A 25,605-nucleotide genomic window follows, 5' to 3' on the forward strand; every position below is an offset into this window, starting at 1 on the left:
TACAGATGAGGAAATGCGTCATTTCCACATTTCACTTCATTTTACAGATAACAAATGCGTCAACATGTCTGCTGCATGGCAGTTCAAGACATGGGCCCTGACAAAAAGAGCCGATAGATAGTATTTCACAATTATGAAGACTTGCCCAAGGTCACACAGCAGATGTGTGGCAGTCGGGATTAGAATCCAGGTCCTTCTGATCCCCAGGCCCATGGCCTACCCACTAAGCCACGCTGCTTCTTCAAATGCAGCACTTGGGAGAGTGCGATAGAACAAACAGTCTTACCTTCTTCTTCCTCCCCCAACTTTTTTCCTCCTCCTTCCCTTATTCCTAGACTTAATTCTTATGACCCTTGTAAGAACCTCTCCTCTGCTTTTGGATCGCAAAAACTCCATAAAGTGGGGCAATTCCACAATTAAATATGGTATGAATATATGCATGTGCTTATATGCATGTATAGAGTGAGTGTACAGTGGAAGGGCGTATGAGGACAGAGTCATCACAGCCACAATTCCCCTCGATGCCAGGACTCGATAACACAATGCTTTCCACCGTATTCTCTGCTCCGGCACTCGTTCGCATGTCTAAGGGAAGCAGATCTTTCAAACCTTGGCAGGGATCTATCAAACTGAGTAAAAATGATATGATGTCTAAAAATACCTGAATTTTGACTGTGCTGACTTTAATTTTCTGAAACCTTCGCTGATGAAGAAATTTCCTGACTTCAGCTTGAACAGTGACGACGTGGTTCCGGGTCTGTAAATACACTTTCCTTTGCTGTTTCACAGCCAGGTGCGCTCTGTAGTGATGCTGCAAAGCTAATGCTGCTTTCCTTCTCGTCTCATACCACTTTCTCTCTCGCCACATACGGAAACACTTTTGTATTACGATCGCAGCTGTCCTCAGCCTAAGAAATTTTCTCCGACACACGACCATCTTAAAGAACACCTGAATTCTTTGGGCCGCCCTCTTTCTCTTTTCTATTCTTCTTGCTAGCATTTTACGAAACGCAGATTGAATTGTTACCGCAGCTCGTCTTTGGACACAAAATGCTGCTCTGTGGATATGAGTTACCCGACAAGCTTTATACCATCTCTGAATAATAAGGGCTGCACGTCGAACTGCTTGAAAGCGAGTTCTCGTTTGATAACGACGATAAGCTGCCTGGATCACAATTGCCGCTGCCTTCCTCTCGGACACGCTTCTCAATTCTTGCCGAACTTTCATACCCCGGTAAGCAGCCTGCAGAGTTAGAGTGGCTTTCCGCAGGGCTAAAAATTTACTGCGCTCGATTTTTACTCTGGCCTTTGACCTGTAATAGTTCTGAAGAACGAAAGCTGCCCACCTCATGGCTCGATAGGCGATTCTGACCTTGTACATGCGGAAGGCAGACTGAATTATCGTCGCGGCCTGGTGCTTTTGTTGAACGGCCTTCCGCACCTGGAAGCCCCTATAGGTGGACTGTATACAGATAACAGCTCGAGTGAGCTTCTTGGCCGTAATCATCGCTCTGTATCGCCTCTGACAAACAACCGCTGCTGTCTTAAGGGAAAGATACCTCTTCCGAACCATAAAACATCTAAAATGTCTTTGAATAAGAACGGCAGCTAAACGTTGTTTCCGACACAGTTTCCTAATCTTCAAACCCCGAAAAGCTGCCTGAATGCAAACTGCTGCTTTCTTCATGGCGCAGTAGCGCTCGACTGCCTTCTCTCTCTCTCTGTTTGCTCTGTATCTTTTCTGTATCACCTCCGTGGCCCACCGCACCTTCCGGAACAAACGATACTGCCTGTACCTTCTGTAACTACTTTGTATTTTGACCGCAGCTCGATGTCTTTCCTCCAAGGCCTGTCGAGCTCTCATCCCCCTATATGCCGACTGAATGACCACAGCAGAATTCCGTTGCTTCAAGTAGACTGCTCTTTGAAATCTCCCCTCTCTGCACGCCCGGTAACGTTGCTGAATGATAACCGAGGCAAGTTTCATCGCTTGGTAGGGAATGTATGATCTGTGCATTCGGAAGGTAGCCTGGATGAGAGTGGCAGCCCTTTGGGCCTTCTGCAACCTTTTCCTCACCACGAAGCCTCTGTAAGAGGCCTGGATCGTAATTACCGCCTTTCGAATACAAAGATAGTCTCGCAAGTGGCTCTTTGCCACCGCAGCTGCTCGATACTTCCTCTGGACCAAAATCGCCGCTCTCCTGAGGGAAAGGTAGCTCTTTCTCACGACGAAAGCTCTAAACCTCACCTGAATGAGCGTCGCAGCTGAATGCATGGCTTTCAAGTGCCGTCGGGTTCTCATACCCCGAAACGCGGCCTGTAAGTGGACCGTCGAACGCTTCAAAACGCTGTACCGATGTACTTGAATGTCTCTTTCCTTTCCAGCCCGATATCTCTGCTGTATTCTTTTAGTAAAGAGGCATAGTTTCAGGAAATAAGTCCGTTGCTTGTACTTCCTGTAGTGTGACTGAATGACTGTTGCCGCCGCACGCATCGTTCTGAGTTTCTGGCGAACTCTGGCGCCTCTAAAAGCCGCCTGCAGGATGACGGCAGATCTCCGAAGGTTCCGGTACTCGTCCCGTTGCCTTTTACCTTGACGAAATGCCCTGTATCTTACTTGAATGACAAGGGCTGCCATTCTCATTGCTTGATATCTGATCTTCAACCGATGCATTTTGAAAACGGACTGGATACGAGTGGCCGCCTCATGCATGCGCTGAACTCGTCTTCTCACTTTAAGGCCTCGGTAAACAGCTTGCACTTTAACCACTGAACTCTTAAGACGGAGATAGTCCTGTCTTAGTCTGTTCGCTCGATACCATCTCTGAATACTGACAGCTGAGGCTCTGAGGGTGGCATATTTTGTCTTCATTTTGTACGACTTATAATTTGCCTGAATGGTGACCGCCGCCTTCTTCAGTTCCTTGACTTGTTTTCTCACTCTGGATCCACGGTAAGCGGACTGCAAAACCAGCGTAGCTACCTTGGTTTTCAAATACTGATCGTACTGTCTCTTCCCTGTGACGTAAGCTCTGTAGTATGCTTGAATCAGAAGAGTAGCTTCTCTCACAGTTTTCAACCTCTTTCGACAGACGTGCATTCGGTAATACGACTGTATAATAAGGGCAGCCTGGTTTTGTCTCTGAATGTGATTTCTCACTGCTCTTCCCTTCCAAACTGCCTGAAGTCTCGATGCGGCCCGACGAAGTTGAATATATTCCCGGTGCCACTGCCGACCTACAGTTCTTGCTCGAAAATGCCGCTGGATGGTCACCGCTGCGTTTTTTGTCAATCGAAATTGCCTCTGAGCTCTGAACCGTCTAAAGACAGACTGAATTCTTATCGCGGCATCGCGTTCTCTCCTGATCTGTCTTCGTACTTTCCAGCCCCGGTAAACTGCCTGAAGAACGAGGACAGCTTCTCTTGTTCTTAAGAAGTTAGTTCTCACATCCCTTCGAGTCGTACAGGCTCTGTACCATCTCTGAATCTTGACAGAAGATTTCAGCATGGCTTGATATTTTCTCCTTTTGATGTGTCCTCTAAAAGCTGTCTGAATTTTGAGGGCAGCTTCCCTTTTATTTTTAAGCACTTGGCGTACCTTGAAACCCTTATAAGCTGCTTGCAAGCAGATAACTGCTTTTTTAACTTGCATGAAGGTCTTTCTCTGATAGATTTGCTTTCGGTACGCACGGTAATAATTCTGAATGAAGACTGTCGCCCTGTAAATCCGCAGATAATTCTGCCGCTCCTTTCTCATTCTAAAGTAGGACTGCAGCAGAATAACCGCTTTCCTCTGTAATTCTAGCTGCCTTCGGACCAGAGACCCTCTCACAAAAGCTTGCACTTTTATGCAAGCCTCCCGCAGCCGTTCGTATTCTTCTCTGCAGTGTACGGCGATTTTGTTTGAACGATATCGTCTTTGAACATACAATGTAGCCTCCCGTAGAGCACAGTAACGCCTGTGTGCTTGTTTCATCTTGATCAAGGCCTGCATCTTTATCGTAGCTTCTTTCAAATTTAGGAACCCTTTCCGGGAAATATAAGCCCGATAAACTGACTGGATTTTAACGGCAGACCTTATCAGGTGAACTCTTTTCCTGGCTTGCATCCTTCTATAAGCAGACTGTAAAACAACAGCAGCGGAACGAACTCTCCTGTAGGACGACAGGGCATTTCTGCCAGCAATCCAAGCTCGAAATCGAGTCTGAATCGTACAAGCGGCTCTTTTCATTCTCTTATAGTTTTGTAGCTGCTTGTGTTTCCTTATCTGTGACTGAAGGATGATAACACACTTCTTCACATGTAAAAACTTCAGTCTGTCTTGCCTCATTCTCCAAAATGACTGCAGGACAAGAGCTGCTTTTATTCGTCTGTACAAACGACGAGCTATCATTCCCCTGAAAGCAGCCTGCAGATGGATAACTGCTCTACGTTTTTGCAGGTAGTTTGCTCTCGCAATCTTTCCTTTCCGATAGGTTCTGTAGTATCTTTGAATTGTCAGTATGCACCTTCTCTTTGCTTCGTATGAACGTTTGGCCTGGATGCACCTGAACCTGCTTTGGATGAGGATAATGCACAATTTAACATGGTTATAATTCCGCAGATCTTTTTGCATGCGATACCAGGATTGAATAACGATTGCTGCCTTTTCCCTCCTTGCCTGTTCCCTAGATCGCCATTCTCGGAAAGCTCGCTGCAATACGATCGTAGCTTTAGTCTGGCGTTCCATTTTGTGTCTTTTCCATTTTCTATATGCAGACTGAATTACCAGTGATGAAGACTTCAACTTTCTGTATTTTTGCTGATCTTCATTTCTTCTCAAGTTAGCCCGCCAATGTCTCTGAATTGTTACTATGGCCCAAAGTTGCCGTTTAAAAGCAGCTAAAGCAATGATCATTCTTGTTTTGGCTTGCAAGATGGTGGTGTAATGCTTCAATTTCAGAAAACCTCTTCTAGATGAGTATCTTCTCCAATAAGCCTAGAGAATAAATTTAAAATGTAATTAGGCCATAATCCAGGTTTATATGCAGTTTACTCAGAACTATTTGCTTTTAGAAGAGTTGCAAAAGAGAAGAGGCTCAACTGTAGCAACACTAGATACTATCGAAGTCGACAAGCAACTGTTAATCGGACAAGTGACTTATCAAAGATTATATAAAGTCAACGATATGTTTCCCTAGCCTAACTGAATTTTTAATACATCTTTCATTGCGTCAGCGTGTTAAGCCCAGAAGACTGGATAACATATACAATAAAGTGTGAAAAATACTTTTTTTTACTTTCATACACCCAAGTATTAGTAATATATGTTAATTATTTTAAATAACGCTTTCCATAATATTGACGTTCAGCTCTTTTCACATTCCAGACCCATTTTGGTCATTCGCATTTATCTATCCTTCTATATAGTACATTTCTAATTATGCAGATTGAACTTTAACTGAGCCGCACTAGCATATGCATTTAGATTTCCCCCAGGACTAAAGCAGTCACCACCAACTGATTAATGACTTAGAAGTGAATCAGATTTCTATAGGCTACAAGTTCTAAGAAAACCAAGGTCAAACTTTCCTATCTCTAAAATGATGAAATATCCGAAGCTAACATCTCTTCTTCCATTGTTCAAATGATTGCCAGTTAGACCCCAGTACAGGACTTAAGAGTTGAACCTCCAGAATGTAAGTTCACTGTGAACCGAGAACATACTTATCAATTCCGTTAGATCGTAATTTCCCAAAGCGCTTAGTAGAGTGGTCTGCACGCAGTAAGCACTCAATAAATATAATCGATTGATTGAACCCAAAGTCCAAGAGTGTGAAAGCATTAGCTGCTCATCTTCCCCAGACGGGAATACTTTGTCTTCTTTGCAGTGTATGAACCCAGGAATGTATTTGTTAAGCGCTTACTATGTGCAGAGCACTGTTCTAAGCGCTGGGGGAGATACAGGGTAATCAGGTTCTCCAATGTGAGGCTCACAGTTAATCCCCATTATACAGATGAGGTAACTGAGGCACAGAGAAGTGAAGTGACTTGCCCCAGTCACACAGCTAACAAGTCGCAGAGCCGGGATTCGAACCCATGACCTCTGACTCCCAAGCCCGGGCTCTTTCCACTGAGTCATGCTGCTTCTCTAGTCTAGAATGATATGACTTATCTAGAATGATAGTAGGCCTACCAATCGATCAATCAATTGCATTTATTTAAGCGCTTACTGTGTGCAAAACACTCTACTAAGTGCTGGGGAGAGTACAATATAATGCTATAAAAGACACACTCCCTGCCCACAGTGAGTTTACCATCTAGAACCCTGAAAAGGGAGTATAATAACCAGTAACTTTAAACTTTTCAAGGGATAATCTAAAAGAAGTTTTCAAAATACTCAAATGTCCTCCAAAATGTCTTATCGTACCTGAATAATGGTCGCTGCTTCCCTTTGAATTTTTTCCAGCTTTGCCTTTCTTAGCATATTACTTTTCCTCTGGGCTAAATACCTTCGCCAATGTTTCTGAATGACCACTGCTGCAGTAATCTGCTTCTTTATTCTTTGTCGAGTTAGAAAGTTGATTACAGCTCTCTGAATGGTCACAGCGGCTTTTTCTTTCTCCTGGAATTGAAATTTTGTGTTACCAAAAGGCTGTTGAAGTTTGAAGGTTTGGCAATTTTGCAAAGGAAATTACTGCCCGTGGGTTTTTGGTTAACCAAATATTAAGAGCATGATGAAGGGTTTGGGGGTGATACTGGTTAATTACAAAACAATTAGGTGTATTAGCTAACAAATCAGAAATATAACCCAATTTCTGTAAATTGAAGGGTCAAAGACAATCTGCTTAAATGGAAGTGACTTCAAAATAAGGCTGTAGGGTAGGGAGAGGGAGAAAAATGCTTGGGGAAAGAAATGCTTTTTTTCTAGAATTTTCTGTGAAACTGCATCAAGTCTAACAAAAGAATTATTATGAACAAAATTTACAATTTTCCTTCTAAACCAGACACTTATTTTGAACTCTTCTAATTTGGGAGAATTTTCGAAAAGAGGCTTTTTACTACAGGTCTACATTCAATTTTAAAAATATACACCAGTAATTTTAACATCTAAGGCAAATGCTTGTTGAATATTCAATATCAGCTTCCCAGCCTGTGAATTGGCCAACTGTCAGTTTGCTATTCGTAGTCCACAATAACAAAGAGTTTACCTGATATAATTTCTGATACACTCTAAGTTGGTACTTTCTCCACGCTGCCTGAATCAGTCTAGCGGCTCGAGTTTCTTTACGAAGCTCCAAAAGCCGGGCACAAAGAAATGATAGGTAGGTAATGACAACCTGAAATGGAAGCAGGGCCAAGATTAAAACAGAAGAATGAAGATAGACTCAATCGGTGGTACTTATTGAGCGCTTGCTGTGTGTAGAGCACTGTACTAAGCGCTAGGGAAGAGTACAATATAACAGAATTGGTAGATATATTCCCTGCCCATATGGAGCTTACAGTCTGGAGGGCTTTAAATGCCTGCCGGGCCCTGGACCGGGTTCTTGAGACAGTAACACAAGAAACACACTCTCAACCAACAGCCTGGAGTGACCATGGTAATTATCACTACTTATTAACTGTGAAAAGAGTCACCATGTTTTGAGTACCTTTTCATCAGGAATAGTATTGGACATGTCTGAATGGTGAATCATGGCAGGTATTCCACCAAGGTTTCTAACTGCAGTATTCACTAACTGGAAATTTTTTTTCTCATTGTCTAGGAGCTCCTTAAACAACTCTGAAGTCGTCTCTGCAAAAGAAGGCAAAATGAAGTAAAAAAGAGAAGAGAAAAGACATAAAATATAGAAACGGATCTAATTTTAAAAAAGAAAAGAAAGAAGGAAGGAAGCAAGGAGAGGAAGGAGAGGAAAGAAGGAAAGAGAAGGAAAGAAAGAAAAGAAGGAAAAGGAAGGAAAGAAAAAAATAGAGAAGAAAAAAAATAGAGAAGAGAAAGAAAGAAAGAAAGAAAGAAAGAAAGAAAGAAAGAAAGAAAGAAAGAAAGAAAGAAAGAAAGAGAGAGAGAGAGAGAGAGAGAGAGATAGAAAGGAAGGAAGGAAGCAAGCAAGCAAGCAAGCAAGAAAAAGAAAGAAAAAGAAAGAGAGAGTGAGAGAGAGAAAGAAAAAGGAAGGAAGGAAGGAAGGAAGGAAGGAAGGAAGGAAGGAAGGAAGGGAGGAAGGAAGGAAGGGAGGGAGGGAGGGAGGGAGGGAGGGAGGGAGGGAGGGAGGGAGGGAGGGAGGGAGGGAGGGAGGGAGGGAGGGAGGGAGGAAGGAAGGAAGGAAGGAAGGAAGGAAGGAAGGAAGGAAGGAAGGAAGGAAGGAAGGAAGGAAGGAAGGAAGGAAGGAAGGAAGGAAGGAAGGAAGGAAGGAAGGAAGGAAGGAAGGAAGGGAGAAAGAAAGAAAGAGGAAGAAAGAGAGAGAGAGAGAGAGAGAGAGAGAGAGAGAGAAAGAGAAAGAGAAAGAGAGAGAGAAAGAGAAAGAGAGAAAGAGAGAAAGAGAGAGAGAAAGGAAAAAGAAAACTGACCTTGTTCAAATGATCCGGGCCACATCTCCAAACTGCTGTCGGTGTCAGTAGAGGAGTTTAGAGCCACGGAACCACTTTGTGTACATTCAACTGTTTGAGTGGTACGTTGGCATATAGCTTCCAGAGGTACATAGCAAGGATGATACTGATGAATTAGATGACACAATACTCGTCCATCTGAGAAAGACACTGTAAAGTTTTCCACCTAATTGAAATAGAAAAACAGTGTCTCCTAGCTATTCATTCAATCGTATTTATTGAGCACTTACTGTATGAAAAGCACTGTTTTAAGTGCTTGGGAGAGTATCACAGGCACGTAAGTAGACTGTTGTTGAAAATCAGGGCCCTGTTCCGAGTGCGGAGGTCAAATTCTTCCTTCTCAATCATATTTATTATTATTAGTAGTAATAATAATAATAGCATTCGTTAAGCTCTTATATGTGCCAGGCACCGAACTAAGCGCTGGGGTAGACCCAAGCAAATCGGGTTGGACACAGTCCCTGTCCCACATGGGCTCGCAGTCTCAATCTCCATTTTACACATGAGGGAACAAAGGCAAGAGAAGTGAAGCGACTTGCCCGAGGTCACAGAGCAGACAAGTGGCAGAGCCAGAATTAGAAATTAGAACCCATGACCTTCTGGCTCCATCCATTAAGCCATGGTGCTACTCTTGAGGACTTATTGAGTGCTTACTGTGTGCAGAGCACTGTTCTAAACACTTGGGAAGAGTACAGTTACAAAACTGGTAGCCAAGTTTCCTGCTCACAACGAGCTCAGCGAGAAAATGAAGGGGGTGGTTCATCATAGTACTAAAAGTCCCCCAACATTCTGGGATGCGGTTCCAAAAGTCAATTACACCTTAATATACGTTCCAACCCAAGCATTTAAAGACGGCAAGAGAAGCCGGAGATTAAAGCCGAGTAGGCAGAGGATACGGTCCCAAGACTTCTAAGTATTTCCCCCCAAAGTGCCTTCGACAACCAATACTGGGATGGATTCAGCCTGTACATCAATCAATTGTAATCCTCAACCCCAACAGCAACTGTGTGCAGGCGCACCTTGTACTAAGCACTCGGGAGAGCACAATACAGAGGACAAGACACAGTCCCAGTCTTCAAAGGAACGTAAACGCTAACGAAGACAAGGATCAGGGAAAGATACAAAGAAAAAGCTGGAAACAGCCTGAGTACGAGGAAAGTTGAATAAATGAACACATGACTCTCCATAAACATCAGATGAAGAACGGCTGATGTATCTAAGTGTTGGAAGTGGCTGTTGGAAGGGCATGACTTGGGGTGGTATCTAATCCAGGAATCCTTCCTGAAAGGGGATTCCAGGCAAAGCAGCATGGTCTAATAGACGGACCATGGGCCTGGGAGTCATAAGAACCTGGGTTCTAATCCCAGCTCTGCCGCTTGTCTGCTGTGTGACTCTTCCGCAAGTCATACTTCTCGGAGCCTTAGTTACCTCAGCTGCAAAATGGGGATTAATAATGTTGGTATTTGTTAAGCGCTCACTATGTGCCGAGCACTGTTCTAAGCGCTGGGGTAGACATAGGGGAATCAGGTTGTCCCACGTGGGGCTCACAGTCTTAATCCCCATTTTACAGATGAGGGAACTGAGGCACAGAGAAGTTAAGTGACTCGCCCACAGTCACACAGCCGACAAGTGGCAGAGCTGGGATTCGAACTCATGAGCCCTGACTCCAAAGCCCGTGCTCTTTCCACTGAGCCACGCTGCTTCTCTGATTAAGACTGTAAGACCCATGTGGGACCTGGACTGATTATCTTTTGAGCTTTTGAGATTGAGAGAACAGTAGTTTGGATGACTTGAGAGGGAAGGAGTTTTAGCTGGGGGAAAGGCAGGAGCAAAAAAGAGAGTTGAGCACTAAGTATGGTAAAGTTATCTTGGAAGGAGGGAAAAGCAAGAGCAAGGGAACAGTGAGGAAAGACTATTGATATATGAGGACAGGGCCAAAAGTCATGAATTTTTGAAAATGGGCAACCACGTAGCTGACAGGTTTTCTGTGTGAGTACGCCCAATATGTCATTAACGATCCCTGCCACATGTATATATGTGAAGATTTTCCCTGAGTGGTAGCATTGGAAGTAATAATTCAGTGAAGAACAACATTTATAAAGGAACAGGATGGGAAACCAAGTATCAGAGATCCCTAACTAGCAGCATTTCTTCATCTTTGAGTTGAACGTGCAAGTTTTGAATTTTGAATAAACTAAGAGTTTGCAGAATGCTCCCTCTGTAGTTAAAGAGTGATTTCCCAGAGCCATTAATTAAAAGTATATATGGAGAGGAAAAGTGGGGCGTTTAACAAGAGAGACCGCGATCCCGGTGTGGGCAGGGACTGTCTTTCTTTATTGCTGAATTGTATTTTCCAAGTGCTTAGTACAGTGCTCTGCACACAGTAAGCGCTCAATAAATACGATTGAATGAAGGAATGAAATATTAACAAATAGAAGAGGACGATATCCATTAGAAGTGACACTCAAAGGAAGGATCAGCATAGCATAAGGAGAGTTGCAGAATTTAGGGAAAAGAAAACAGGAAAGAAAGGAGTGAACAACAAAAAACGGGGAAAAAAGTGAGAAGGGAAGAGAGCAACTGAAAAAGTGTGAAGAAAAAGAGGATCATGATCTCCTCAATGAAGGTAGGGAGAAAGAAGAGAGGATATTAAAAAAGGTATAAAAAGTGAATGAACAGGGAGAATAGGAGAGCATTTATTTAACTCTCAGCCAAAGCACAAAATTCATTCAAATTACAAAAAAACCCAACTTGTTAAAACATCAAATTGAACAGATCCACTTACTTTGATGCCATAAAATGCACAAACAGCATTCACCCATGTCATCAGTAATTTTACATTTTCACTGTACTGTTCAGCTGAAAAACTGCTCCTACTGTGTCTTTTTATGTTGTCTGGAACATCGATATGGGAGGATAATGCAGCCATTTTTTTCTTCATATTCCATGCTCGCTTTAAAAATTCAATTTCTTCTGTTATCTCCTTTACATTAAGGGAAATTTCCACCTGGAATGAAGAACAAAAGGTATCACAATTTCACTTCCATGTTGGGAAGAGGCCTAGCTTAATGGAAAGATCCCAAGACCAGGGGGTGGGGAGATAAAAAAAAACCCAGGTTTCAATCATGCTCTGCTAGTTGCCTGCCATGTGAGTTTAAACAAGTCACTTAATTTCTCTGTGCCTCAGTTTCCTCATCTATAGAATGGAGATTAAAATACCTGTTCTTCCGCACCCTTAGAGGGGGATGAGACGGGGATTAGATGTGACTGCATTAAATCTACCACAGTGGTAGGAGCATAACAAAAGCTTAATGAATATTATTCTTTTAGGACTGTGTCCATCCTGATTAGCATGTATCTGCCCAGTACTTTAGCACTTTCTATGTGCTTAACAAATACCATTATTATTATTATTATTATCCAGTGCTTAGTAAAGTGCCTGGCACATAGTGTGTGCTTAACAAATAATCATCATCATCATTATTATTATTTCACTGCAGAACTGAAGGGTTTCAAATGCAGTAACTCCTGGTTACTGGCTTCTACCTTTAAAAGTACACTACCAGGATATAAAACACCATAAAGCATGAAAAAAATTTAAGAAAACAGGTTTTCTTGAATAATTTAATAAAAACTTTGGAATAGCTCAGTCCAAAACATGTCTTTGAAAGCAACTTTGAATAACTAGAAAGCATTTGTGTTCTACAGTAACAAAGAAAGAAAAACTGCTGCAAGCTATCTTGCTGGAATAGAAGGGTTTTTGTTTTTTAAAAAAAAATCAACTATGAAATGTCATTATACACCAGAAAAACTGTACACGCTCCAAAATATACTGAATTCCAAGTACCTGAAAAGTAAAGGCTATTTTCCAAAGCAAGGCTAGGGTCCGTTCTCTGTGTCTATCCACAATATCTTTACACTGAATCGCTGTACCTGTAAATTAAGAAAAACCAGCAAATTAGAAGAAGACATGTTTTCTCAGTCAACTGAATAATCACAGAGCTCTCCTTCTGAGTATTTACCACGCTCATCGTTCAACTGAACCCCTCGTTCTTTGAGCACTTGAAGAACAATGTCGACATTGTGCATCTTCTGAAGACGACTTATTGCGGGGATCCGGAGTTTCTTGGAAAGGTCCCAATTCTGTGTGAGGAGCTCCATGGTTCTCCTACCAAAAAGAGAAACAAATGCTACACTTTTAACCCAAAACTGCTGCAGAAATATGTGATTTTAGTAACGACATAATTGTTTTCGTCATTAACACTTACACGAGACGAACTCCGCACTGCAGATCTACGGCAAGATTTGTTACAGCGAATTCAAATTCGTCAAGCGGTGTCTGAGTGTGGCTTACTGGTAATCCCAAAAAACCAAGATGGCGGGAAAGATCACCTTCGCCACTTAGGAAGTCTCGTGAAAAAGCCAACAGGATTTCTTTACTAGACTAAGGAAAAACAATAAAGATGTTAACTACTTTAGCAAGACTGCACAGTTTGATAATTTTATTGCTATAACAATTATTTCTATATCCACTACACTACAGAGACAAATATGAACAGCAAAAAATGGCGGAACTGACGATAGCAGTTCCTTTCACTTCTGATTACTTCTCGTAGATATTTCACAACAAATTCAAAGTTTCAGTGTTCAATTTGAAGGCAAAGAGGTCATTTTAATAGCACCCCACAATTCATTAGTATCCCTTAAGTAATACAACGAATCTGGCGGTCAAAACCGAGACTTATTGTCAAATACGTGCTTAAAAAGATGAATAGTTGGTCACTATACCTTGAACGCAGCATCTTTACAGAAGAGGCAAGGATCGTGATCAATAAGTCTAGTGAGTTTGGCACGATCAAGAAAGCAGACTAGTAACAACAACTTCTTCAGAGTAAACTTAGACAAAGCTTCTTCATGACCTAAAGAAGAAACAAAACCCGGAGAGATTGGGGAAGGCAAAAAATGGTTATTGCTTGGCAAATTACCCTGAAAACGTTTCATCTTAAATTTTTGAAATGGCCAGTCATTTGTAATATATATGTACTACATATACACATATATATGCATTAAAACTGGCAGAGTTCAAAGATACTGCTGCCATTGTTTAAAGCACCCAAATGTAGGTCACTGAGAGAAGCTTTCTTCCAGTCAATCGATCGTATTTACTGAGCACTTACTATGTGCAGAGCACTGTACTAAGCGCTTGGGATAGTACGACATAACACTATAACAGACACGTTCCCTTCCATTCTGACCAGACTTGGGTTTTATTCCCGGCTCCACCATGTCTGCTATGTGACCTTGGGCAAGTTACTTTGCTTCTCTGTGCCTCAGTTACCTCAGCTGTAACATGGGGATTAAGACTGTGAGCCCCACGTGGGACAACCTGATCACCCTGTATCCGCCAGCGCTTAGAACAGTGCTTTGCACATAGTCAGCGCTTAACAAATACCACCATTTATTTACATCAACAAGAGAACAGTTTCCCAGGACTTTAGTGTAGGGTGGGGAGGGGAGTGACTTTCCCCCCTACAAATATATTCCACTGAGATCAGGATTTGTACCCGATTTATTTTGCAGCGGATAGTGCTGAGTAATCCACATCCTCTCACCCAGCTCCCACCCATCCCTGTGACCAGCATTATGCATTGGAAAATGGCTAGCAGTCTGTCACAAAAAAATATCTCTGTGAGATTCAGGCGCATGTATCAGTGTTTTCATTTGCAGTTTGAGAGCCCCTTGACATGGAGGCTCCGTGTCTAATTCTCTCCTGCATTCTTATTTCTGTGTTTGAATACCGTGCTTTGCGCGCAATAAGTGATACTTATTAATAATAGTGGCATTTGTTTAGCACTTACTATGTCCCAGGCACTGAACTAAGTGCTGGGGTGGATGTAAGCCAGTAGGGTTGGACACAGTCCCTGTCCTTCATGGGCCTCCAAGTCTTAATCCCCATTTTGCAGATGAAGTCACTGAGGCACAGAGAAGTGAAGTAACTTGCCCAAGGCCACACAGCAGACAGGCGGCATATTACTATTAGAGTTGAAGAGAAATATTTCTTGGACACTGGACTTCAGGTTTCATATTCTTACCTGCAATGCCATCCCTCCTTAAATCCACAGGCCTTCCCCTGTTTCAAAGTTTATTGAGAGCATATCTCCTCCAAGGAGACCAAGTGGCCCCTATCCTTTTCTCCCACTCCCTTCTGCGTCGCCCTTACTTGCTCCCTTTCCTCTACTCACCGCCGCCAGCTCCACAGCACTTAGGTACCTATCTGTAATTTTATTTATTTGTACTGATGCCTGTCTCCCCCACTCTAGACTGTAAGCTCATGAGGGCAGGGAATGTGACTGTTTATTGCTGTATTTTACTCTTCCAAGCTCTCAGTAATGTGCTTCGCTTTCAGTAAGTGCTCAATAAATATGACTGAATGAATGAATGAGATATGGGACTTCTAAGTTCCTTCAAAACTCTTGGGGGCATTGGGTGGAAATGAGGGGGAGATGTCATCAGGTCCTGGTGAGTTGTTATCTAGTATATAGCTTTGTTTCAAAATCTTGGCTGGCCACCGCCACTTGACTCAGTACCTCCAGGCCTGCCCGCTTGGGTGTGGGGATCTTCCTAACCCCATCCTCGGTAAAGACGCTGAATTAGACAATCAATTGAGCCTTTTGGCTCATCATTCTTCAGTGGCCCCTTTACTCTGGAGATTCTCTACCCAGGTTTCTGCCTCGATTTAATTTGAAGCGGTACAGAAACACACAGGTCAGTGCCTCCATGTTCCTGGGGCTGGGGTGGCCGAGAGGCGTTGCTTGAGGCTTGGGCGGCCTCCATCCTCCTGTCCAATTTCACAGGAGCCAAGTCTTACTGTTCTTGGAAGAGCAGAGCGTAAGCAGAAAGCAGCCCTCCCAACTTTATAACAGTGGGACAGTTATAGTATCAGCTTGACACCCAAGGATTGTGCTTTCCAAGTAGTTTTTAAAGTTATAAGATTAAAAAAACAAGTTAACTACATGACATTAAACTTAAACTACTATTTGCACCCTTTATTCACCCCCTCCCTCAGCCCCACAGGACAAAACCTCCAGTGGCTGCCTATCAACCTTTGCATGAAACAAAAACTCACTCTTGGCTTCAAGGCTCTCCATCACCTTGCCCCCTCCTACCTCACCTCCCTTCTCTCCTTCTACTGCCCAGCCCGTACACTCCGTTCCTCTGCCGCTAACTTCTTCACGGTCCCTCGTTCGCGCCTGACCCGCTGTCGACCCTTGGCCCCCGTCCTACTGCTGTCCTGAAACGCCCTCCCTCCTCACCTCTGCCAAATTAATTCTCTTTCCCTCTTCAAGGCCCTACTGAGGGCTCCCCTCCTCCAGGAGGCCTTCCCAGACTGAGCCCTTCTTTTCCCTCTGCTCCTCCTCCCCTCCCCATTCCCCCTTCTCCCTCCTTCTGCTCTTCCCCCTTCCCCTCCCTACAGCACTTGTGTGTATTTGTATACATTATGTATTATTCTATTTATTTTGTTAATGATGTGTATATATCTATGAGTCTATTTATCTTGATGATATTGACGCCAGGCTACTTGTTTTGCTGTCTCTCTCCCCCGTTTAGACTGTGAGCCCGTTGTTGGGCAGGGATTGTCTCCATCTGTTATCTAACTGTCCATTCCAAGCGCTTAGTACAGTGCTCTGCACATAGTAAGCACTCAATAAATATGATTGAATGAACTTATGTACGTATCTGCAATTTATTTGTATTAATGTCTGGCTCTCCCTCTAGACTGGAAGCTCGTTGTGGGCAGGGAACCTCTCTACCAAATCTAATTCACTGTACTCTCCCAAGCTTTTAGTATAGTGCCCCACACATAAAAAGTGCTCCATAAATACCACTGATTGATTATGGCCTACCCGATTTACTTGTATCCACTCCAACTCTTAGTCCAGAGCCTGGCACATAGTAAGGGCTTAAATACCACTATTATTATTATTATTTACATAATGAGCCTCTCCTCCAGTGCCTTTGAAACCGCAGGGCTAACGAACTGTGCTCCCTTAAGTTTACTTGCTGTGTGAATGCTGGGACCATGAGGTAATTGGTGTTAGAGCATATGTTATTAAAAATTACCATCTCGATAAAGGTGAGGTACTGTGGGGTGTCTAAAATCAGCCGCTATATCAGGGTTCCAAAGTAAGCGATTCAAAATGAACACTGCCAACCCCGCGACATCACTGTTATCTTCCAGAGATATCAGTTCACCGAAGACAGTCTGGAATGAGAAATAAGACGTAAAAATGAAAGCAAATTCCCCCACTGAGAAAAATGTTCAGAATTGATCATCTAGGGTGCTCGTTTTGGATTTAATTTACTGGACTGAAAAACAAATCCTCCTCCTAAGGGAGGTTTCTCTGATCTGTTAGCCTTCTCCATCCACATAATAAATGACAGTATCAAAGAAAGATCTGAATATCTACAAAATGCCTTTTCTACTAAGAAATTTGAGTAGCTACTGTGTGCAGAGCACTGTACTAAGCACTTTCTTGGGAGAGTACAACAACAATAATAATAATGTTGGTATTTGTTAAGTGCTTACTAGGTGCAGAACACTGTTCTAAGAGCTGGGGTAGATACAAGGTAATCAGGTTGTCTCACATGAGGCTCACAGTCTTAATCCCCATTTGACAGATGAGGGAACTGAGGCACAGATGACAAGTGGCAGATTCGGGATTCGAACCCATGACCCCTGACTCCCAAGCCCGTGCTCTTTCCATCTAGCCACACTGCTTCTAAGTTGGTAGACATGTTGCCTGCCCACAAGGAGCTGACATCTATTTGGGGAGACAGACATTAATATTAATATTTGGGGAGACAGACATTAAGACAGAAATTACAGATATATACGTCATTGCTGCGGGGCTGAAGATGAAGTGAATATTGACTGCTTAAAAGGAACAGATCTAAGTTCTCTTTAAGAAGTAGCACGGTGTAGCGGATAGAGCACAGGCCTGGAAGCCAGAAAGTCGTGGGTTCTAATCCTGGCTCTGCCACTTGTCTGTTGTGCGACTTTGGGCAAGTCACTTCACTTCTCTGGGCCTCAGTTACCTCATCTGTAAAATGGGGATTGAGACTGTGAGCCTCACATGGGACAGGGACTGTGTCCAACCCAGTTCACATGTACCCAATCGCCACTTAGTACAGTGCCTGGCACATAGTAAGAGCCTAACAAATATCATAATTATTATTATTATTCAGATGACAGTGGGAGCAGAAACTACAGATCCAGAGTTGGCTGAGCCCATATCAACTTCAGCCTCGAAGGGAATTAAAACATATTTGACTCATTGTAAGCCATTTCTTGTTCAACAGAAGGAATGGGGGTGAAACATGACATTTGGGAAAAACGGTCATTAGTAGCTTTCAAATCAAGAAGGACTGAGAAAGCATGAAATGAACAAACGGGTATTGGAGTTGACTCTCACTAATTCTGCAAAACTAGGGGTCCTTTACTTATCTTCTAAGAACAACTGAAATATAGAACTTAATATTTATAAACATAGCTTTGATTCTACTTCAACATAAAACCACTATTAGCAGACTAAATAGGAAATAAAAAGCAAGAAATGTAAAGTGTATTGAAATCAATTCCATCTAGTGGGCTGTATCTTCTTCTGGCAAACTAATATAACCTGTCCATTCTGAACACAATTTACAGTCCTAAATTTAGAAAACTATTTAAGAAAAGGTTAAAAGAATGTCAAACTATAGTAAGAATCCGCTGCAAAAAACAAAGAGATTTTCATGTAAATATTACCTCTAAGCCTATGCGTAGCCACAAAGGATTGTATGATAAAAGCCAATTGAGGACTTTCTGCCGTTCTCCTGAAATAGAAGTAGAATAAAACAAACTGAAATCACGTACATAGGTTGCACACATTTATTGTTATGGGCTGCGTGAAACACATGGATCGTAAATCAAGGATCATAAGGGAATTCCGGGCTCGGGATGCGCCGGGTGGGGGATAAAACCTGCTCTCGGATCCTTCCATCGCCGCTTCGAAAAGCACCGCGTAACCACTGCCTTCCCTCCTGCCACGGAGGTCCCCGCTCCTGGAATGCTCCGTGCCGTCCCGATCGGGAAATAAAGATGCTCCCAAGTACTCTTTGTGGGGGTCCCTCAAGGTTCAGTTCTGGGTCCCCTTCTATTCTCCATCTACACCCATTCCCTTGGAGAACTACTTGTTTTGTTTTGTTGTCTGTCTCCCCCATTTACACTGTGAGCCCGTCGTTGGGCAGGGATTGTCTCTATCTGTTGCCAAATTGCACATTCCAAGCGCTTAGTACAATGCTCTGCACTTAGTAAGAGCTCAATAAATACGACTGAATGAATGAATTCCCTCCCAAGGCTTCAACTGCCACCTCTATGCAGATGATACCCAAATCTACATCTCCAGCCCTGATCCCTCTCCCTCTCTGCAGTCTTGCATTTCCTTCTGCCTTCAAGACATCTTTCCTTGGATGTCCTCCCATCACCTCAAGCTTATCACATCTAAAACTGAACTTATCTTCCCACCCAAACCCTGTCCTCCCCTTAACTGGCACCACCATCCTTCCTGTCTCACAAGCCCGTAATCTTGGCGCTATATTTTTATTCATTCAGTCGTATTTATTGAGCGCTTACTGTGTGCAGAGCATGTACTAAGGTTTGGGAGAGTAAAATTCATGAACACATTCCCTGCACACGAGCTTCATATTAATTGATTTATTTATATTAATGCCCATCCCCCCCTCTAGACTGTAAGCTCGTTGCGGGCAGGGAATGTGTCTATTTATTGTTACATTGTACTCTCCCATTTAGTAGTGTTCGGCGCAGAGTGAGTGTTCAATAAATATGACTTGAATGAATGAATGGGGCACAAATACCCAACCATTTTGCCAGGGCAGTGTTCTGAGTTCAGCACCTGCTGCTCTGGTAGGGTCTGGGAATAAAGCTGCTCCAGTGTGCTCTGGGACCCCTCCAGTCCCACAAAAAAAAAACAAAAAAAACCCTAAAACTAACAAAACCCACTGTGTAAACACTGCGTCTCTCCCTCCCAGCTTGCTCCCACACGCTCTCCGACTCCTCCATCACCACCGAGACTTTGAGTTTATTTTGTCCATTTGTTTGTGTTTTTATGTTTCATCTCTCCTGTCGTGTCTGTCTCTAATCCCTTCTCCCCACTTAAACTTTTAGATTATGAACCCCATGAGGGACAGGGACCGGGTTTAATCCCCACCTGTATTCTTTCCCAGAGCTTAGCATAGTGCTCTGCACACAGTAAGCCCAAGAAGCAACGTGGCTTAGTGGATAGACCATGGGCCTGAGAGTCAGAAGGATCTGAGTTCTAATTCCGGCTCATCTACATGCCTGCTGTGTGACCTTGGGTAGGTCACTCAACTTCTCGGGACCTCATGTGTAGACAGGGGATTAAGAGTGTGAGCCCCAGGTGGAACAGGGACTGTGTGCAACATCATTAACTCGTGTGTTCCCCAGGGCTTAGAACAGTGCATGGCACATAGTAAGTACTTAACAGGTACCATTATTATTATTACTAATAATACTAATTTAATTTGAATTTATTAGAATGTTGGAGATCTGAAATTTTGCTACGGGACCATTAAGTTGATTATCAACAACTTGGGTTACTTTAAAAGTTTGTGAGCTCACTGTGGGCAGGGAATGTCAATGTTTATTGCTTTATTGTACTTTCCCAAGTGCTAAGTACAGTGCTCTGCACATAGTAAGCACTCAAATACTAATGAATGAATGAAATCCTTACCACAGCTCTGAAAAAAATGATTAAATGATTATTATAACCCACCGAGAAAGACTCAAGACATCGACAGTCGTCTTACCAATATCTTTCCAGAGATGTCGATCTTTTCGCACAAGTAAGCGTCTAGCTTCAATCTCCACCTCCAGTTTCTTAATCGCCTTAACCATCAGTTCAGAGGTAAATAAACGACAGGCAGCACGTCGCAATCTGTTCAGTCTACACCGAGCAGTATATGCTCTGAGAGACATTTCATCTTTTGTAGGTGCTTTGGGAACACAAACTTTGTGATGGTTCTCCAGTCCCAAAAGAAGAGTAGCTGCATTTACTGAAGGAGAAAAAAAAACATGTTTCAATCGGCTAAATTCATTTTATAGATTTTAAACTTTTCTAAATAAATAAAAAATAGAAACTTGAACTTTAAGAATTCACAAATCACCCCTCTGTAGTCAATAGATGAAAAGGGCAAATGGGCAGGCCACTTGAGATGGATCTAAACTTTCAGTTAGAATCCTAAATCAGAGTCTAGAGCAGCAAAACATTTTGTGTCTTGAACATTATGTCAGCCTCAAAGAACATTAGGACCTTACAATGTCAAATTTACCCAACATTCATTTTGGAATGATGACGCTCTCGTGAATTAATAATTAAAGATCAACAAGAAACACTACATGACACCCTTATGTTCTATATTGCTAATGGAACACAATATAAATTTTAAAAGTTGCATCTTGAGAAAAAGTGCATTATTGGCAATGGACAAAAGAGTCGCGATGTAACTGAAATATCCCTAGTATTAACTCTAAAACATGATAACAGTTTAGCGAGTCACAAATCCAGCTTCATTCCTTTTACCATAAACTAGCATTTAAAAAAAGGATACTGATATAGTCCAAATAATAATAAAAAATGCATAGAACTAGAGCAAGCACATTGTTATAAGCACCAGCTCATTCTTGAGATGCAGTCAAGCAAGAGTACTATTTTGGTGACATTACCTTGTGAGGTATTTGTTTTTACAGTTAAGTCATCAGGAGTCAATATGAAATTCAACCACCATAAGAAGCCCTTCTCCTGCTTTTCCATCCAGCGCTCATCATAAAACATGTTTTTTGCAGCAAATGGCATTGGATGCCTAGGAATGACTAATACAGGACAATAAGTTAGAAAACGTTAAAATTACCTTCTTTCAAAATAATGGCACAAAATATACAACATTGTGGCATTTGAAAAGGAGTTGCTCTGGCTGGGTTTTTAAAAGTCCAATTATGTACAGAATCCTTGCTCTCTTCAAAGAACCAAGAAAGGAGCTTTACCACTTAATTGTTCTCTTCACCTAGAGAAGAGACTGGGTAATTGACTCAATCTATCCATCAATCAGTGATATTTATTGAGCGCTTACTCTGTGCAGAGCACAGTACTTTTTAACCACTCAATCTCCAAGGGCTCCTTCCCCTCTGCCTTCAAACACGCCCACGTCTCCCCCATCCTAAAAAAACCCGCTCTTGACCCCACTTCCCCCTCCAGTTATCGTCCTATCTCCCTACTACCCTTCCTTTCCAAAATCTTAGAACGAGTCGTCTACAATCGATGCCTAGAATTCCTTAACTCCCATTCTCTCCTAGACCCCCTCCAATCTGGCTTCCGTCCCCTCCACTCTACCGAGACTGCTCTCTCTAAGGTCACCCGTGACCTCCTTCTTGCCAAATCCAATGGCTCCTACTCCATTCTGATCCTCCTTGACCTCTCTGCTGCCTTTGACACTGTCGACCATCCCCTCCTCCTCCGTACCTTATCTCACCTTGGCTTCACGGACTCTGTCCTCTCCTGGTTCTCCTCTTACCTCTCTGGCCGATCATTCTCGGTCTCCTACGCTGGAGCCTCCTCCCCCTCCCATCCTTTAACTGTTGGAGTTCCTCAAGGGTCAGTTCTTGGCCCTCTTCTGTTCTCCATTTACACTCACTCCCTCGGTGAACTCATCCGCTCTCACGGCTTTGACTACCATCTCTACGCAGATGACACGCAGATCTACATCTCCGCCCCGTCCTCTCCCCCTCCCTTCAGGCTCGCATCTCCTCCCGCCTCCGGGACGTCTCCACCTGGATGTCGGCCCGCCACCTAAAACTCAACATGAGCAAGACTGAGCTCCTCATCTTCCCTCCCAAGCCCGGTCCGCTCCCAGACTTCTCCGTCACCGTGGATGGCACGACCATCCTTCCCGTCCCGCAGGCCCGCAATCTCGGTGTCATCCTTGACTCGTCCCTCTCGTTCACCCCACGCATCCTATCCGTTACCGAGACCTGCCGGTTTCACCTCTACAATATCGCCAAGATCCGCCCTTTCCTCTCCACCCAAACGGCTACCTTACTATTACGGGCTCTCGTTATATCCCGGCTAGACTACTGTGTCAGCCTTCTCTCTGACCTCCCTTCCTCCTCTCTCGCCCCGCTCCGGTCTATTCTTCACTCCGCTGCCCGGCTCATCTTCCCGCAGAAACGATCCGGGCATGTCACTCCCCTTCTTAAACAACTCCAGTGGTTGCCTATCGACCTCCGCTCCAAACAAAAACTCCTCACTCTAGGCTTCAAGGCTCTCCATCACCTTGCCCCTCCCTACCTCTCCTCCCTTCTCTCTTTCTACCGCCCACCCCGCACGCTCCGCTCCTCTGCCGCCCACCTCCTCGCCGTCCCTCGGTCTCGCCCATCCCGCCGTCGACCCCCGGGTCACGTCCTCCCGCGGTCCCGGAACGCCCTCCCTCCTCACCTCCGCCAAACTGATTCTCTTTCCCTCTTCAAAACCTTACTTAAAAATCACCTCCTCCAAGAGGCCTTCCCAGACTGAGCTCCTCTTCCCCCTCTACTCCCTCTGCCATCCCCCCTTTACCTCTCCGCAGCTAAAGCCTCATTTTCCCCTTTTCCCTCTGCTCCTCCACCTCTCCCTTCCCATCCCCACAGCACTGTACTCGTCCGCTCAACTGTATATATTTTCGTTACCCTATTTATTTTGTTAATGAATTGTACATCGCCTTGATTCTATTTAGTTGCCATTGTTTTTACGAGATGTTCTTCCCCTTGACGCTGTTTAGTGCCATCGTTCTCGTCTGTCCGTCTCCCCCGATTAGACTGTAAGCCCGTCAAACGGCAGGGACTGTCTCTATCTGTTGCCGACTTGTTCATCCCAAGCGCTTAGTACAGTGCTCTGCACATAGTAAGCGCTCAATAAATACTATTGAATGAATGAATGAATGCTTGGGAGAATACAACGCGACAGAGTTGGTAGACACCTCTTCTGCCCATGAGTTTATAATCTACAGGGGACTGTACTCCTAATGAAATGAGGTTAAGTGGGCATACTGCTTTTGGGGAGCACTGTTAGTCCAGTGGAAAGAGCATCCAGAGACCTAAATTCTAATCCCAGTTCTGCCTCAGAGGTGATTGCTTCTGATTTAAAAACCACTTCAGTGAAGTAGGTGGACAGGTCTAGGAGGTCTCAGCAGGGTGTTTGCACAAGACTACAGACATCTAAGATGGAAACGAATGTTGCTGTTTTTTTAAATGGTCCTTGTTAAGCTCTTATTACATGCCAAGTAAACCCTGGAGTAGATCCAAGAAAATCAGTTGGGACAAAGTCCCTGTCTCACATGGGGCTCACCTCACAGCATAAATAGGAGGGAATAGGATTTAATCCCTATTTTACAGATGAGGTACCTGAGGCTCAGAGAAATTAACTTGAAATGGGTCACACAGCAGACCAGTTGGGGAGCTGGAACTACAATTAATCAATCGATTGTATTTACTGAACACTTACTGTGTGCAGAGCCCTCTACTAAACTCTCGGGAGAGAACAATATAACAGAGTTGGTCCTCTGACTCCTGGGCCCGGGCTCTTTCCTCTGGTCATGCTCCTTCCAAAAAACCTTCCTGGGCACTTCACAATATGCTGCACCCCTGTCCACCCCTTTCCATATCCTACCAGAAACGGGACTAATACTACTAATAATAATAACGGTATTTTGTTAAGCACTTACTATCCCATGACCTTCTGACTCCCAGGTCCATGCTCCATCCACTACACCTTGCTGCTTCTCACAGGAATTGCCAAAGACTAGAGTGCCAGTGGTGCATATTCACAAAATCCTATCAGTCCTACCTTCACAGCACCCCTAGAATCCCCTCCATTCAAACTATCACACTGATCCAACCACTTATTTCTCAGCTTGACTACTGCATCAGTCTCCTTGCTGACCTCCCTGACTCCTGTCTCTCCCCATTCCAGTCCAAAAACTCCCCTCTGCTGCCCCTATCATTTTTTCTAATAAAAAATATTCAATTCATATCTCCCCACTCCTAAACCCTCCAATAGTTGCTCAGCCACCTCCACACCAAAAAAACCATCAAATTCCTTACCATCAGCTTTAAGGCACTTAATCAACTCTCTCCATCTTACCTAACCTCACTGACTTACTACAACCCAACCCATACACTCCGTTCCTCTAACACCAACCTAATCACTCTAAAACCACTCAACCTAAATCTTGTCGGTCCCACCATCTATCCCACAACTGAGCCCTTGCCCACCATCTCCCTGTGGCCTGGAACTCCCTCCCTCTTCATATTCATCCAGTGTCCCCACTTTCCTACCCTACTTTAACGACAACTCCTCCAAGAGGCCTTCCCTGACTGAGCCCTTTATTTCCCCTATCTCTGTCGGGTGAGCCCATTGTTGGGTAAGGACTGTCCCTATCTCTTGCCAAATTGTACATTCCAAGCACTTAGTTCAGTGTTCTGCACCTAGTAAGCGCTCAATAAATACAATTGAATGAAGGAATGACTACACCCTTGGCTGGGTACCCTTTAAGCCCTTTGATAATCACCCCAGTATCACAGCACTTATATGCATTCATTCCTATTTATTAATTCATATTATTGAGCACTTAAGCAGCGTGGCTCAGTGGAAAGAGCCTGGGCTTTGGAGTCAGAGGTCATGAGTTCGAATCCCAGCTCTGCCACTTGTCAGCTGTGTGACTGTGGGCGAGTCATAACTTCTCTGTGCCCCAGTTACCTCATCTGTAAAATGGGGATTAAGACTGTGAGCCCCACGTGGGACAACCTGATTCCCCTGTGTCTACCCCAGCGCTTAGAACGGTGCTCAGCACATAGTAAGCGCTTAACAAATACCAACATCATTATGTGTAGAGTACTGCACTAAGTGCTTGAGA

At 43.7% G+C, this 25,605-nt stretch overlaps 1 protein-coding gene across 1 annotated transcript in view; it reads right to left on the reverse strand.

The window, feature by feature from the left end:
- ASPM (assembly factor for spindle microtubules) overlaps positions 1-25,605 on the reverse strand; it is a gene marked incomplete at its 5' end in the record, with an annotated part of 51,604 nt that overhangs the window by 14,874 nt on the left and 11,125 nt on the right. The window contains 14 exons of the mRNA XM_029063157.1: positions 662-4,978; positions 6,410-6,604; positions 7,191-7,319; positions 7,632-7,774; positions 8,545-8,749; positions 11,369-11,590; positions 12,431-12,516; positions 12,606-12,751; positions 12,852-13,027; positions 13,372-13,502; positions 16,705-16,846; positions 18,389-18,456; positions 20,470-20,715; positions 21,386-21,532. Coding sequence (XP_028918990.1) covers positions 662-4,978; positions 6,410-6,604; positions 7,191-7,319; positions 7,632-7,774; positions 8,545-8,749; positions 11,369-11,590; positions 12,431-12,516; positions 12,606-12,751; positions 12,852-13,027; positions 13,372-13,502; positions 16,705-16,846; positions 18,389-18,456; positions 20,470-20,715; positions 21,386-21,532 — 6,353 coding nt within the window. The remainder of the gene's footprint in view (positions 1-661; positions 4,979-6,409; positions 6,605-7,190; positions 7,320-7,631; positions 7,775-8,544; positions 8,750-11,368; positions 11,591-12,430; positions 12,517-12,605; positions 12,752-12,851; positions 13,028-13,371; positions 13,503-16,704; positions 16,847-18,388; positions 18,457-20,469; positions 20,716-21,385; positions 21,533-25,605) is intronic.

Source organism: Ornithorhynchus anatinus, chromosome 4 (genome assembly GCF_004115215.2).
Source record: "Ornithorhynchus anatinus isolate Pmale09 chromosome 4, mOrnAna1.pri.v4, whole genome shotgun sequence".
Taxonomy (NCBI): Eukaryota; Metazoa; Chordata; class Mammalia; order Monotremata; family Ornithorhynchidae; genus Ornithorhynchus; species Ornithorhynchus anatinus.